This window comes from Anas platyrhynchos, chromosome 20 (assembly GCF_047663525.1).
Source record: "Anas platyrhynchos isolate ZD024472 breed Pekin duck chromosome 20, IASCAAS_PekinDuck_T2T, whole genome shotgun sequence".
Classification (NCBI taxonomy): domain Eukaryota; kingdom Metazoa; phylum Chordata; class Aves; order Anseriformes; family Anatidae; genus Anas; species Anas platyrhynchos.
Genome location: NC_092606.1, coordinates 697,682 through 713,697, shown reverse-complemented (window position 1 = coordinate 713,697; position 16,016 = coordinate 697,682). Strand labels below are relative to the sequence as shown.

The 16,016-nt window shown below is 42.4% G+C and overlaps 2 protein-coding genes across 6 annotated transcripts in view; one reads left to right on the top strand and one right to left on the bottom strand.

Annotated features, from left to right (window-relative positions):
- The window catches only part of PAFAH1B1 (platelet activating factor acetylhydrolase 1b regulatory subunit 1), a 31,266-nt gene extending 22,289 nt beyond the window's left edge, over positions 1-8,977 (top strand). For both annotated transcript variants that reach the window (XM_027472459.3, XM_027472460.3), the window contains exons 8-11: positions 711-939; positions 2,327-2,428; positions 3,067-3,223; positions 5,186-8,977. In XM_027472459.3, coding sequence (XP_027328260.1) covers positions 711-939; positions 2,327-2,428; positions 3,067-3,223; positions 5,186-5,259 — 562 coding nt within the window. In that variant the 3' untranslated portion in view covers positions 5,260-8,977. The remainder of the gene's footprint in view (positions 1-710; positions 940-2,326; positions 2,429-3,066; positions 3,224-5,185) is intronic.
- Positions 8,978-11,737: 2,760 nt separating this feature from the next.
- CLUH (clustered mitochondria homolog) overlaps positions 11,738-16,016 on the bottom strand; it is a 33,562-nt gene continuing 29,283 nt past the window's right edge. For all 4 annotated transcript variants that reach the window (XM_027472458.3, XM_038165906.2, XM_072026190.1 and 1 more), the window contains exons 24-26: positions 15,662-15,796; positions 14,439-14,512; positions 11,738-13,681 (exon numbers count right to left, since the gene is read on the bottom strand). In XM_027472458.3, the coding sequence (XP_027328259.2) occupies positions 13,513-13,681; positions 14,439-14,512; positions 15,662-15,796 (378 nt within the window). In that variant the 3' untranslated portion in view covers positions 11,738-13,512. The remainder of the gene's footprint in view (positions 13,682-14,438; positions 14,513-15,661; positions 15,797-16,016) is intronic.

Below are 16,016 nucleotides of genomic sequence, written 5' to 3'. Positions count from 1 at the left end.
AAGCACTTCCTAAAAGGAAGTGCGCCAACATGCATCTTGAATGTCAGCAAGACTTTTGGTTGAGATATGGTATTATGCTCTTTTCATATACAAACTGAAGGTTTCTGCTTCAAATCTAAGTACAGGGCTTTCATAGCCACTAATTAAAGGTAACCAGCTTTATCTTTCTGGGAGCTATGAAGGTGTAACACTAACTCGGGACCAAGTGGGAATATAAATGTAGTGGTTAACTGCAAATTTAAAGAGTATGACAGGAGGGAGGTGAAATCTGTTACTTTTCTTGCCACGGAGAAAGAATTTGAATTTTAAAATTTTCTTAGCCTTATTGCTTATTTCATTCTTCAGTGGTCTCTTTAATCCATTTCTCATCCATTTGCTCAAGGTTGTGGGTGAAGGCTATCTGAATGACTTGTAAATCTGTGTTCTTAAAATACATACTTAATGCAAACTGGGGTGTCAATTTTATTTTTAGCCTCCGAGCCTTCTGTTTTTTATCTTAATAAGTATTTGCTTGTTCTTAACTGTTGCTTCTTTCTCATATGAACTTCTTACCATAAACTGTTATGGCCTTGTACATCAGCCAGAACTGGCATGCGTGCTGAAATAGCTTAGCTTAACTTCTAAGGGTAGGTCAAGTGTCCTTAAATTTCAAAGGCAGGTATAGTGGTTTTACTGCAGTGTTAATTACTTTGTTTCTCTGTTTTAAATAGTTACTGTGTGAAGACTTTCACGGGTCACAGAGAATGGGTGCGCATGGTGCGGCCTAACCAGGATGGCACCTTAATTGCCAGTTGTTCTAATGACCAGACAGTGCGTGTTTGGGTGGTAGCGACAAAGGAATGCAAAGCTGAGCTCCGAGAACATGAGCATGTGGTAGAATGCATTTCCTGGGCTCCTGAGAGCTCATACTCCACCATATCAGAAGCTACGGGATCAGAGGTAACGTTTCCAATGCTAACAAACACGAACGTACTAAGCTTTGTTCTCAAAATACTTGGCAGGTACAGCAGGTATATGAGGCTTTTTGCTGGTTATACTTGGTGTACATTAATCCCTCCTCTTGGCTTCATAGGTTCAGTGCTTTTGTGCTTTTAGCAGTAAGGTGCGCTAACGAAAGTGAAGTTTAGCGAGGCTATTTCTGAGGTTGAGAGTGGAACAGCGTTCACATACCTTCACAAAGAAACGTGGAAGGTAGCTTATCTACCATAACATGAAGTTTGTAAGGATCCTAGGCAAATGAAATGTGTAGGGGAAGTAGTAGCAAGTTAGAAATGAAGCTACCTAGGATGTAATTGAAAATGTTATTGCATTTGAATTAAGCTTTGACCTCAGTTTCATAGTGTGCAGAGTTAATGATATGAAAAAACATCCTTTAAAAAAAAAAATCAGCATTCGTGTGATCATGGATACATATTCTCTCGTTTGGCTATTAAATCTTTAAGAAAGGCTTACTAAAGGTCAGCAAAAATTTTCCTGTTAAAGATGACAAAGTGTAGAAGGAATTGACTTTTATTTCTAGTTTAATGAACAGAACAAACATTTCTACCCTGCCCATAACGAACCTGAATACCCCAGGAGAAAAGCAGCTACACTGAAGGCAGGAACTTGTCTGCTGATAGATCTTACAGATTATTTCAGTCAAATTTTACTTGCATCCTTAAAAGATTCTTATAATCTTTTAATTAAGAGTAATTAAAGCTAAACTCCAAATGTTCACTTCCTCTTGCAGTGATGATTATCTGAAGTGGTGTCTCCACTGCCCTCTGCTGGTCTGATCAGCTTTATAGTCACATTGCAGTACTTAACTTTGAGCAAGAAGCAAGTTAATCTGACATTCACAATTGAAGCATTTCATGTTCTGAGAATTAAGTCTCATTCATACTTTGCTTGATATCAATTGGCAATAAGCTCAGAGTAGGGACTTTCAAAAAACTCTTAGGCTTGCGTCATTACTTTTTATGAAGAATGAGGACACACAGGTATGTCTGAACTTCATACTCGTTTGTCTGGAGATGTGTGACTCTACTTGAACCGCACCTACCACTGTATTCCATGTCTTGCAGTAGGCAAGTTTGGATTCAAAGTATTTTCGGTATATGAGCAGGACACATAATTCTTTCAACAGATTAATTCATTTCATTTTTTGCTTGTTTCTCCTAGTATTAGCAACAAAATGCCTGCAAATCCTAGCTTTAGCGTTGTGTGTTTATTAGTTGTAAGTTGTCATATAATCTAATTTTTCTAAGAAATAGCACTCAAAGGATCTGCTTTCTACCTCTTCTTTCCCCCCTGTATATGCCATAACTTAAAACATAATTTTCTGCAGACTAAGAAGAGTGGCAAGCCTGGGCCTTTTCTGCTGTCTGGATCCAGAGACAAGACCATTAAGATGTGGGACATTAGCACTGGCATGTGCCTTATGACACTTGTAAGTTTATTGGTGTTTTTCTGGTGATGATAGCTGTGTACTTAACTCCAACTTTAATGTAGTGAATTTTCTTTTTTTTGTAAAAAAGACAAAGTTGTTGTAATAAGGCACACACTGGAAATAGACAGTTTTAATGGCTTCTGTATTTCAGCTCTTGTTGCTGAGAAATACTAAGAGTTTCAAAATAGGTAGTATAAATGCGGGAGCGTGGTGGTGTAGTTGTTATAATGAGTAGCTTGATTTGCCAGTGGAAATGCTGATAATCAGCTGAATTTTGTCTTCAGTGGAATGTCATTCTTTCAATGTGGTGGTCTTCCTGTGGGCTCTGGGCTGTTGTTTTCCAGCCTGTGTTCAGGTTGGCCTAGATGTCAGCACTTGGGGTGGGGAGCAGGATCGGTGGAGGTCACATGAGAACTGCTGTTTGTTTGCTTTCAAGGACAGGAACCCACATTGTTGATAGTGCTGATATAATAAATGTAATAATAGAAACTGAAGATAAACTTCAAATTCTTACAGGTTTTAGAAAAATAAATGATCTTGCAGGGACAGAGCAAAGAGTTGCTCAGTTTGCCATAGCATAAATTGTAGAGCATTCAGCTTAAAACATGCATCTGCTTACTAATGTCTCTGTGCTTAAGGTGGGCCATGATAACTGGGTACGTGGCGTTCTGTTCCATTCTGGGGGAAAGTTTATTTTGAGCTGTGCTGATGACAAGACTCTACGTGTCTGGGACTTCAAGAACAAACGATGCATGAAAACCCTCAATGCGCACGAACACTTTGTTACCTCTTTGGGTATGTATTGTTCCACAGTACTCACTGAGACATTCAGAACCAGAGATACAAATTTTTCTACATCTTTACCAGTTGAAGTTGAGTACCAAGCTAGGCATTCACATTTTGGAATTCCAGTGAAGTTTTGTGCTATACGTATCTTAGTCATATAAGGACAGATAGGAATTTAGAGTGTTAGGAGTTTTTGCTCTTCTGTTACCGGTGTTGCACGTTGGACAAAGACGTTAACTGTCAAGGTGTTCTGGAACCCTTCATTGCTGAGTGTGCAGGGATTTGGGGCAGAGCTGTATTGCAAATGCTCGCCAACAACAAAAAATGCAGGGGACAAGGTAAAAGAGTCAGGAAATAATGTTAATTTTAATTACTGGGCATTCTAGTTCGGCATTACCAGAACTTAATAGATGTCAGTTCCCCCCTACCCTAGCAAAAACACTCCTCACTCAACAAAACTAGCTTTACTCTGGAATCTTCTGTATTGTTTCTTTCTCTGTGCTCCTTGGCCAGTTTCTAGTTTCTTCATTAAAGCTTTTTGTGCTAGGTTAGCAGCAGACCTGGAATTGGCTACTAAGGATTTCTAATAAAACTATCCGTTCTCATCAAGATGCAGAGTTTCTTACTCAACTGCACTCTTAATTTATTGAAAACAGCTGATGAACAAGGGCTAAAGAAAAGTTAAAGAACATTAGTGTTAACGTTAGATCCTTGGAATTGTCTGCTTCAGTTTGTGGATTGATTTGCTGAACCTTTTCTGTACAATGAGGTGTTTTGAATCATAGAATCATTTAGGTTGGAAAAGACCTCTTAAGATCATCTGGTCCATCCTTTAATCTAGCACTGCCAAGTCCACCATTAAACCATGTCACTGCGTAGTACATGTACATGGTTTTTGAAGACTTTTGGGGATGGTAACTGAACTTCTTCCCTGGGCAGTCTGTTCCAATACTTCACAACCCTTTCAGTGAAGAATATTTTTCCAAATATCCAACCTAAACATCCCTTGGTGCATTTCAAAGCCGATTGCTCTTCGTCTTTCACTTTGTGCTTGGAAGAAGAGACCAATCCCCACCTTGCTTATAGCTTGCTGTAAGGTAACTGGAGAGTGTGATAACGTCTCCCCTGAAACATCTCTCCAAGTTAAACAGCCCCAGCTCCCTCAGTCACTCCTCAGAAGATTTATTCTCTAGACCCTTCACCAGCTTTGTTGCCCTTCTTTGGGCACACTCCAGGCCCTTGATGTCCTTCTTGTAGTGAGGGTCCCAAAACTGAACGCAGTACTTGAGGTGCAGCCTCACCAGAGCTGAGTACAGGGGAACAATCAGTTCTCTAGTCCTGCTGATTCTGATCCAAGCCAGGATGCCGCTGGCCTTCTTGGCCACCTGGGCACACGGCTGGCTCATATTCAGCTGACTATCAACCAGTACCCCCGGGTCCCTTTCCAGTGGGCAGCTTTCCAGCCACTCTTCCCCCAGCCCTTTGATACTTCATGGATAAAACCGAGTACTGTCTGCTGACCCACCCAGTCCAAAACGTGGTTGCATATATGACATATTTTGGGATCTCGTGAGCAACACTAACACTGCACATTTGTTTTAAACATCAGCTCTGCTGTCTACAGCAAAAAGTAAAAGTTTCTTGACTTCTGATTCTAACCTTAAACGTAAATAGATGATGATGTCTTCTGGTAATATTCAAGGACTTTATCAGCTTGAGGTATTTCAAACTTGCCTCTGTTATAACTTGATCAGATTTCTTTTCCATGGAAGCTCCATGGAACTGAAAGTAGATTTTCTTGCTTCACAAAACTTTACATTAGAAAATTTGCCTTCAAAACTACAGATATGCAGAGCTTTAAAATTTAGTCTTTGAAACGGTGTCATTTGGGGGAAAAAGTAATGGCATTCAGTGAGAGAGGGAAATACTAAAGTGCATTCATTCTTAACATACGCTTTTCTTTCCTCACAGATTTCCACAAGACGGCACCGTATGTGGTTACTGGAAGTGTAGATCAAACAGTAAAAGTGTGGGAGTGCCGTTGATTGAATTCACATTTGACCCCTTTTTTCCTCTGGATGCACTCAGATACCATGGTTACCCATTGAGCTCTGTTTAAATAAATATTGTCCTTTCATGTAAATTATTCTGGATGTAGATTGAGCTTATTAAATGTTACACACAAAGTATTCATGCATGGTGAATCCAAATTGTATACTGTAAATTTACATACGTTGTCTAGAAGTACCATAGGTTTAAGAACATGGGCTGGCATTGGTCACATCAGACCTAAGAAGGCAGAAGTTGGATAATTGAAATAGGGCACTTAACTGAATAGTTGACAGTGTCGTTCTATGTCGGATAATTATACCTGTTTTTCTTTCTGCTGTCTGTTGGTGCCTGAATTGGTGACCTCATTTGGGAAAAGTTTTGTAGGGCTCTTTCAGAAATGTGTATCTATGTAACATCACTTAAGTGTGCTTAATAAATCTTCTCTAAGAATACTAGATAATATGGCTGCAATTCAGAATCTTCTGAACCTTATATGTAATTAATGGAAATTAATTAAACTTTGGAATATTTGTCATGGAACATTTGCCAAATCAACAGAATACACTTGTTTTGGCCTCCTATCACACAAGGTTGGTATATTTATATAACTGTAAACCTGAAATAAGACAACAAATCTTAGTAGCAGCTGATGTGATAAATGTATTTATTTTTTATTTGGTCATTCAATGGTTAAGCTGTGCTGTTAAACTAAGTTTAAATGTTTTGTTTTTTTTTTTAATGCTAGACGAACTTCCAGGAGGAGTTGTCCATCCCACTAGAACTTAGTGATCTAATTTCCAGTAGAGCTTACTCTCCCAAATGACTGCCATGGTACAACTTGCTGTTTGCTTTCAATGTTTGTTAGAGATGTGCAATTTCTATTACACAACAGTATCAAAGTACACTTCCCTTATATTCACATGCAGGAGGTTGGGGTATGCAAAGGGTTCTTGTTTTCTTTAGTGCCTCCTTGGAAACCCTTTTGAATATGAGGTTATATTTACCTTGACAAGACAATGTGGCTTGAATAAAAACTTAGTGGTTCATGTATTGAGAAATCTTGGGATACAGTATTTAAATGCTTTAAAAAAAGCACTAAATACCTTGAGGATCAGATTATAATGGCAGATACAAATTGATACAGGCTTCTAAAAGAAAAAGAAAACACCGTCAACAAAACAAAGTCCATCTGCTGGAATGATCCTATCAAGTAAACTTTTAAAAACAAAAAAATAAATCATATCAACAAAACTAGCCCAACGTGGTTATTAGTATTTGCATTGTCTGGTGTACACAATTTTTAACTTGCATATCCCTAAAGTTAAAGATTTTTGACCTGCAGTGAATGAAAATACTATAAATTAATGTTTTAATCACCATTTTGTGACAAATTTAATTATAGATAACTAAGAATTCCAATACTTACTGAACTAACCAGGTCTTTTTAAAAATCCACTTTAAAATTTCCAACATACTGAAGTACCAGTCTGATATTTTAACAGATGAAATTCTGCTTTTTTATTCATTTTGTTTAATACATGGCTTTTTAAACTGTCCCTTTTAAAAATAGAAATCCTTGACACAGGGTGTACACACTAAGAAATTGGTGAGGGGTGTAGTGGTTAATTTCCTACAGTCGCCCACAAAAAGGATCCTTTCTTCTGCATGGAGGAGATGGATTTCAGTGTTGTTTCGCTGCATAGACTTGCCTTTGGGAAGGGGTGGAGGAAATGGAGTTCTGATGTGGGTTTTTTTTTTTGAGCCAGTTGAAGATTCAGGCTAACTTCTTAAATCCAGTGGTTTACGTAATTTTTAGTGTGTGTTTCTGCACTTCAGCATGCACAGATAAAGTATTTTTTTCTTTGTTAGCTGCTTGGACTGGAAAAATTTGCTGCTCTTTGTCTATTCGAGAATTCCAGATACACAAGTAGTGCATCTTAAAATTCCTCAGTGCATCTGCAATTGTTAAGTAATAAGTCCGTTTAATTCCTGATAGGACCTAGAAACTTTAAGTATAACAAAAACCACACTCATGTACATAACTCGTAAACATGACTGAGAAATTAAAGGTACCTAAGAAGTGGAAATTGTCTACTGCATTTTTTTCCCTGTAGCATACAACTATACACAAGGGCAAACAACTAACTAATGTCATGTTAGCAGCATCTAATTGCTTGTGTGAAACACCCTGCCAAGTACTTCTGCAATGCAGTTTGCAACCTTCTCCTTTAATAAGCAGTGAATAATCTCAGGGATGGTCCTGAATGGATCAAAAGTTAAAGCCCTGTTTAGACAAAAAAAAAAAAATGAAAGCCACAACACAGGAGTTGGGTTTGTGAGGGTTTCCTGCAGTGTTGCTCCTTGGTATTACACTGTGTTGAACTTTTTCACTGTTTGCAACGTTTTCTGTCAGCTGTCTAATCCTGTGCCTTTCCTGTGATAACAAGTACGATAATGAGGTTACTGGTTTGGATAACAAAATAAATCTCTTAGCGCATTTAAGAGGTTCACTGCTTTGTCACTTTCCGTACTAGAATTGGCGTTTTTTAAAAAGTAACTATATAGAGTGTGTTACCAAATAGACAATACAGACTTTTTTGGGGGGTTAAAAATAGACAGACATTCCAGTGCCACACTGACATAATGTGCCCAGGAAGTCTTAGATGCATTCTAAAAAGTGCAACATTTATTGTGGTTTAGACATAATCTGGAAGTTGATGTTTTTTAGCATCTTGCACTTTAGAAGATTAAAAAAAAAAAATACCGTCCTGCTTTTGTGTATGGTGTGACCAATGATGTGCCCGGGGCACTAATTAAAAAGAAAAAAAAAAGAAAAAAAAAAAACCTAGTTGCTAGCAAGTTGTCCAAGGGCTGTGGAGCACTGTAGTATTTTGAAAGCTTTGGCTATAGACTCACCAAGCCCAGTCTTACTGTCAGTACCCTGCTTCTCCTGTTTGCCTCCTCCTGTTTTTATGTGAACTGCCTGATAATATCACTCTTAAATGGCTTTTGACTTGTATGAAAGCTATTTAAAAGAAAGAGACTTTTTTTTTTTTTGTAGACAGTGGTGGCTTGATAATCCTTTTAATGATTTGAGTATAAAGAAAAAAATACTAAGTTGAGTGAAGGAAAAACGCACTTAGAATGAGTTATTTGCTGTCCAGCTGTACATAAAGTCCAGTGTATTTTTAAAAAGTCAATACCAAGAATCTTCTAGCAAAGAATACGTGCATAAAATGGTAGGGATAAACGCATTAGGAGTGGGAAAGGTTGGGTTGGATTTACAAGTCACAACTGGATTTAACTGGCCTTTATATCTTTCCACTGTGTCATGTAAGTAGCTGCTTTCTTGTCCTACCTATCCCTCAGGCTTCCCCAAGTTCATTCTGAAGATAAGTGAGCAAAATCTTCAAGTTTTAGAAGTTGATCCTGACATTGACATGAAGGCAAACATTGAAATTTTCATAAGAACTATGTTAGAGGTTGCAATTGGAGAAAACAGTTCCCCAGACTGTAGGAGTTAACTGAAGATATGACACAATTAAAAAACAAACAAAAAAAACAGTAAAGGAATGTATATAATACTGCTCTGTGTTTTACAGTAAGATTTGTTGCTCTCAGACTGTGTAAAACAAAATTTATTCATGTTTTCTGCATATTAAAAAAATCTTATTGTACCAATTGGTAAACTATTAAATGCATATAAAACTAGATGTGTTTTTGTTTCCTTGGATGCAAGAACTAAATCTATTTTGAAAACAAGATCCTGGTGTCCCACCCATCAGATTTTGCTCCACATTGCTTTTTCTTTTAACTTAGTTTTAAATCAAATCGTACATGAGTAAGGAAATGTAAGGCAATTTTAAGGCAATTGGTTGCAGTTAGGCTGTTCTGAGGTTTTGTTGATGAATATGGTAAAGTGAAATTTTATTAAAATGTATGCAAACTTAAAAAGCCAGTTTCCTCTATGATCTGAAGGTTTTTAATGCTGTACCGTGTGATTTCGTGCTCCCTAACGCTGCAGCGCTCAGCCCGCAGGAGGAGGCGCGCGCCGTGGGCACCGCGCTAGGAGGCTGCTCGGACTTCTCAGCATAGTAAGATTTCCTGAGATGAAGTGTATTTGGAGCAGAATTTACTGATGTTGTTGGGTAGAAATCCCCACGCCTTGTACTGCAGGTGTCAGGGTGCCAGCACAGCCTCCTGCAGCACACGCACACCGCGGTGCCCTGCGGGGCCAGCGGTCAGCTGGGGGTGGTGGTGGTGAGTCCGAGCATCTCCAGCTGCCCTCGCTGCCTTTCTGCATCTCCTCCAGCTGGCTGCCTCCTGCTGTCCTCCCGCAGTGTCAGATGGTGAGCCTTTGTTTTTTTTTCCATACCTTGAACCTTAATTTACTGTTGGCCTTGTAGAACCACCTTTCCCTTTTCCCTACCTCTGTTCAGTACCGTTGGAGCTGTTCACACTGAACGTTGCACGCTGGGTGAATCCCCCCAAGCATTTCGGTGTGGGAGTTATTTGCTCTTGTAGGCACCAAAAGCCTTGTGTGGTTGGAGGTGCGTGTATGCAAAGCTGAGGTACTGAAGCAGGGCTTACATTTTATTTCAGTGTTGGTGTGTAGTTTTTTTCCTTCTGCTCTGGCCTTCATTGCCTTGAGTGCTGTTTATAAATGGCTCAGTAACTAACGTGGAAATGCTCATTTCTTCAGAGGTAGAAGGACAAGGCTGTAACCTTGACCATGATATGGGGAAAGAATGAAGCAAAGCCACCCCACCACCTCTTTTCCCTGTAAGCTTCTTGCATGGTGTTAGCTCGTAGCAGGCGAGCTGGGGCTGTTCTGTTGGCAAGCTGTTGGAGGCGTTCATTGTGACCCACTTGGAGCATCCAGCTCGAGTCCCGCTTCTGGCAGCGGTGAGTGTCTGGGGGAGCCAGAAAAGGCTTTTGAACTGAAGAATTAAGATGCAGGTTTCAAAGAAAGCCATATAAGAACACAGCAAGTTTATCAAAAGGAAAAGATAAGGCCAAGTAAAATGTGAATTGCCCTGAGGCATCTGTGGCGTTGAAGCACTCCCCAAACCGCTGCCATACTGACAGCAGCTGTGGCGTGGGGGCGTCACCTCCATGGGGTGTTTGCCTGGAGAACTGCCTGGAGCTACAGCGCTGCAGCAGCCGGGCGGAATAGGAGAAGTTGCACTGTAAGAGAATGGGCTCAGCCGGGCGGGCGGCTCGGTGCAGGCATCGTGGCTGCTGCGTGGGCACAGGGAGCTCGTGTCAGGGTGTAGGAGATGGCTGATGGTTAGTGCTGAAATCCCTTTGGAAAACAAGCAGGGAGGATAAAAATAGTGGATTGCTTTCTCTGTGCCATCTTCAGACTTGCTGATGGTTTCAGTATCTCTCTGAATTTAATTCTGTGCACTCTGACCCCCGTGCCCCTAACACAGTGTGTTGGGGTGTTTGATGCAAAGGTGCACTACATGTAGCTGCATAAATTAATAATAAAGTGCCTAACGGACATAAGCTGGGCTGGGTTTGGGAGAGCTATGTGCAGGTTCCTGAACTTCTACCCCCTGCTTGGTCTGGTGTGCCCTCAGTTTGGGTCAGGGCTTCCAAGTTCATTTTGGCTTCTCAGCCTTGTGAACTGGATACCTGAGAACACCCAAAGCCAAAGAGAGGTAAAGAGGATTACAGAACTCTGGTTAAATGCAGTTATTGAACAAATTATAGCATTCAAGCTGCTCAGCCTTGTTAGTGAGACTTTGTGTGCTTCTGCTTCCCTTCCCTTGTTTACCAGCAGAGCGCCGGTGCCTGTGCCCAGCCCCTTCTCGCCCGGGGACGTGCTGCTGTGGTGTTTGTTAACAGATGGGAGTAGCTCTTGCTTCTCTGGGGCTTTGGCTTGCTGGGGTTATGACTCCGGTGTTAGTGTTATTACTGCTCTCTTGGACTCAAGTCCTGGGACCCCAAGGGCAGCCCCTTGTGGCACTCGGTTAATAGGGGAGGCAGTGGGTACAGAGAGGCGCAAGTATCAGGCTGCCCAAACTCACAACAGTGCAATCTAAGGCCATGTCCAAGCAGCCCCGCACCTCTACAAGAGGTGGTGGAGCTTCTGCCCTGCAGCAGGCACCCACAGCTGGGAGCCCAACCCTGAGCATGCCCCCATTTCATTTCCTTCTGAGCATCACCCCAAGCGCTGCGGGCAGTGGTCCTGCACCCACCTCGGTGCAGGCAGAGGCGCGCCGGAGGGGCGCTGAGTCCCCCCCAGCAGCTGCAGGCGAGGTGCACGTTTTAAGGCTGCCAACTACCATGAGCTGTTCTGGCCTAGGGGCTCTTGCTCCGAACAGAAGCGGGGGGCTCTGTGATGGTGCCCAGCTGAACAGTACCCACCACCTTAGAGCAGTTTTTAAAGAAAGTGATAAGTAGTGTCTAAAATAGTTTCAAAAGCTTTTAATGGACTAAAAGACACTAGCAAAAGAAAGTTCGTATAGGAAAGATGCACTGTAGTCATTTATTGATTGCTTTCCATGAAATTCAGATATATTTTTTTTTTCCAATAGGAGCAAGGTCTTTTGCAGTAAAGACTCCTCCTGCTTTGCCACCTCTAACAACTCGGAGGCTGCTCCCCAACTTCCCTTCCCCCCCCACCAAAGTTACAAATACCTGTAATGTAGTACAGGAACCCAAGGGTACAGAGCACAGTGACAGCACTTGTTTCTCCAGAAGGTCAGTAAAAGCAGCAATGCAAATTAGCATAGGGTACTAGCCATGACAGACAAAATGAGAAAGAGACTGGACTCCTTTGTCAGCACAGGATGGTTTTGGACTAGCAATCAGAAGTTGCTCTACAGCTTGATCTGTTTGGGAAAAAAGGACATTCAACTCTGTCGGCATACCATGGCCTGCAGTGGCTAAGTCTTACCTGCTTAGTGACTTGCACTACCAGGGGAGCCTGTGCTCGTCCTTTAACGTGACGATGGGATGTGTGTGTGGTGGGAGAGGGGGAAAGACAGAGGCAGTTGGTGGCATCTGCCACTCCAGTAACATCCATTGCCAGCAATGGAAACTCCCCTGGGAACAATCTCAAACCCCGTGTGCAAAACGTTAGTTACGAAGACATCAGCCAGAGCTTTCAGTGCTGGGGGAAGAGTGTTTTTACTTAACCCCCCTCCCTGCCCCAAAGCCTACTAATTTCGTGTTGTATGAAACTCGTGATTACAATTTAGTTAAATTTGGCAACCAGGTTAAGGTTGATCAGCTCTGTGGTAGTCGCTATGTCAAATGAGATCGAGTCCCTGTTTCTTACTTTTCCTCCCCTCCGTTAAGCAGGCAACAGTGGCCCAATAAATCATTTCAGTTTAAACTTTGTTTGATGCCATTATCCATCTCATCTAGGCACTGGGGTTTCCATCGTAATGGAAGTTTGTGCGCTTTAATTATCAAGCCCTCACTCTTTGGATACAATATCCTAAGTTACTCAGCTAGAAGCAGAGCAGAGGTGGAACTGTGAGTATCGTATATATTTATATATATATTTCTCTATATCTTGAAAATTAGAACATGAATGTTACAAAAAAACTGACTTGCCAAACTGCCAACCAAAAGTAGAAAAAATGGTTAAAGGAATCCAATGGCTATATCCTGATGTAGAAAATGCTGTACATTTCCCCACTTACTTACATACACACATTACAGGCTTCAGTTATCTGAGCAATACAAATATGGCTGCTTAATTTTCCTTAGCACAAATTGGGATAGTGACTGGGGGGAGAGGGGGAATAAATCTTTTGGCTTGGAATCCACATCTTACAAGAATGCTGAGCAGTGGATAGGGGATGTTTCTGTACTGGTTTTAGCAAAGCAGTGTCCTTAGTCAACATAAAAATGACCTGAGAAATGTTATATACCTCAAGACAATTCATTTGGAATTCATATGTACAAAGTAGAAATAACTGATGATATGTGCACACACACACACATACACACACACACAGGCACAACAGCCTCTGGCTGTGCTCACCTAGGATGGGTCTTTCATATGCTGCTGCATCCTGGCCACCTTCCCCCTTCACGTGGCAGATACAAGCTCAGTCAGACAGATTACATTTCTCAGATTAGTTCTTTGCATTGTGTATTAATTGTACCAGTGCAATAACATTGTCAAAAAAAGGAGGAGCTGCTCCAGGGGAGTCCAAGACCCTGGTTCAGATTCAGAAAAGGGTGGTTTAACTTTTTTTTTTTTTTTTAAAGCGAGGTACACATTAAGCAGAGCTCTGTGTTAAGGGGATCGCAGCGGAAGGCATGCTTGGCTCAGCTTCTTTCTCCTCCACAGCTTTGTCCTCTGGTTCCAGATGTTCACCACTTTTTATGCTTTCCTGGAGCTGCTGGCGTCTCTGCACCTCTGCTTTAAGGTTCTCCAAGTCTTTTTGGCTGAGGGGGAAAACCAGGAAGGGTAGCAAATATTAGCAAATAAAAAGAATGGAGTGAAGCACAGGGACAAAGGTAGTGGCTGCTGTTCACTACAGTTAGGCCAGCACCACTCACTTCATTTCTTATGGGTAGAGACCACTGACTGTACTTCAGCTACCTCCTGCTCTTCCAAACAGAGCTGAAGAAAGACAAACCCTTTGCTGCCAGGGGAACAGGCTGAGAACAGGAGACAATGGGAAATACCAGCTCCCTGGCTGCTTGCAGAGAAACCCAGGGGGAAGCTGCACGGTAGAGGTCTTGCCCACATAAGCATCACTTCTCAAGGTTCCCAGTTTCCTTAAGATGCATTGAGCGGTTTTATGAGAGCAGAAAGCTGCCGCAAGGTCATGGTTACAGTCTTGTAAGAGACCCTGACAATTCATGCAATACTCCTCCAAGAAGGAGCTTTTCTAGCACTGTTACAGCTTGCTGAGGGGTCTCAGAGATCAATCCCTTTACAAGGGTTCAAGAGCACCTTCAGGTGACTGTGGCACCTTCAAAAGCATTTTTTTTTCCTGCAGGAGTGACACTTTGCCTAGTGCTGGCAAAAGAGAAAAAGTACATAACCTCTGGGAACTCCACGTTTTGGGTCTGTGTGACTCTATGTAAAGGGAAACACGGGGCTCGTGCTATCTCAGGAACAAAGCACAGAGACTGCTTGACTTCTACAGCCATGAGTTAGGAGACAAAGGTACAAAGTACAGAGTTAGCACTCTACCTTAGCGGAATGAAGAGAATTCCATTGATAATGTTGAGCTGCTCCAGGATGCTGGCCATACTGGGAGCTGTGAACTACAGCACAAGTTTAAAAGTCAAAATCCAGTCAAAAAAAAGTCAAAAAGTCAAAAATGTTACTGAAGTATTCTGAGGAGGCTGCAACTGAATTTCCAGGATAGATGGACTCTCAGTAATACTGCTGCTTCTGGGACCATGCTGCTGAATCAGCTGTGACATCAAATCTCAACTTGCCTGCCTTCCCCTCCGCCCCCTCCATGTGTTACAGCACAGGAAGACTCTTCAATGGGTTTGAGCCTCCTAGCGCAACACTTAGACTCAACCATTTACCCGATCCACGGTCCTTACACTCAGATTGCTCTGCCACAAACTCCTCAGTTCTGTATCTAGTTCTTCACAGTGAGAAGAAAACCCCAGCACTCCCACAGAGAGCCGTCCTTCTCTGCCCTTTCTGCTGGGAGCTGCCTGTGCAGCTGGAAGTCCCTTCCTCAGCCTGCTGACCAGCAGCCTGTGGCAGCCACTCGTGCACAGCATAGCAGGGAGGACACCCAGCACACCGGTGGCTGCACACTGGCCTAGATATGCCCCAGACAGGCTGGTGGGACTTGCCAGGTGCACATGCAGATAACGGCAGCCAGTTCCTGCTGCGTGGAAGGCAAAGCAAAGCAGGCACCCCACGCTCTGCTGTCTGGCCTTACAAACCACAAAGTCCTTGGACTGAGAACAAAGCACTTGGTGAAAGATGCCTTTTTTTTTTTTTTAGGATGAGGAAACTGAGGTGCTTTTGTATTGAGTAACGTGCCTACAGCCAGTGAGTCACCAGCAGGGGCAGGTTTGTGCGGAGGTGTCCCAGTCTCCCACAGTTCAGGCTGCCCAATGTGGGCTTCCCAGTTTGAGCACCCTGCACAGCAGCCGGCTTGGCTTGGCTGCTTAGGCTCAAGAGAAAGAGCCAAAACCCAGAAGAGCTGTATGCAGAAGCAGAGGAGGCAAGTGCTCAGTCCACAGCAGTAACACTTTCCTGTGTCTATCTGAGCCTCTGCCCTTCTCAGGGACCTCCTGTTGGTGTCTGCAACTGGCACAGCTGTTACTGCTGCCTGCACAGGCAGAAGGCTGCATGCTCATGCTCACATGGCCTCAGTAACAGCTGAATACAAATCTCTGCATTCATGGCAAGTACTCTCAACTGCTTTCATCGCATAAGGTTACCTTAAGTGGCATGATGTTCGCATTGGAGCCATTCTTGTAGATCTCATTCATTGTGCGTTGAAGAGCGACTGCTTGCTGAGTCAGGTATTTCAAGTACTCAGAGCTCTCTTTGGTCTTTTCGTGGTGTTCTCCAAGCTAACCGGAAAATGAAAAAAAAAAAAGTTGCGTTATAAATCAGGGTGCACTCCTAGTCTTTGCCAGCTCAACATCCTTACAGAAAATCACCAGAATTTTATTCGACCTGCTTTGGCATTAAAAACCAAGCAGAAATCATTCCTGCAGGAACCTTATTGTCAGAAGTACAGCTTTCTATCAAGTAGAAGCATGTTTGCAGGGTGAGAGGCATTCCCTCCAC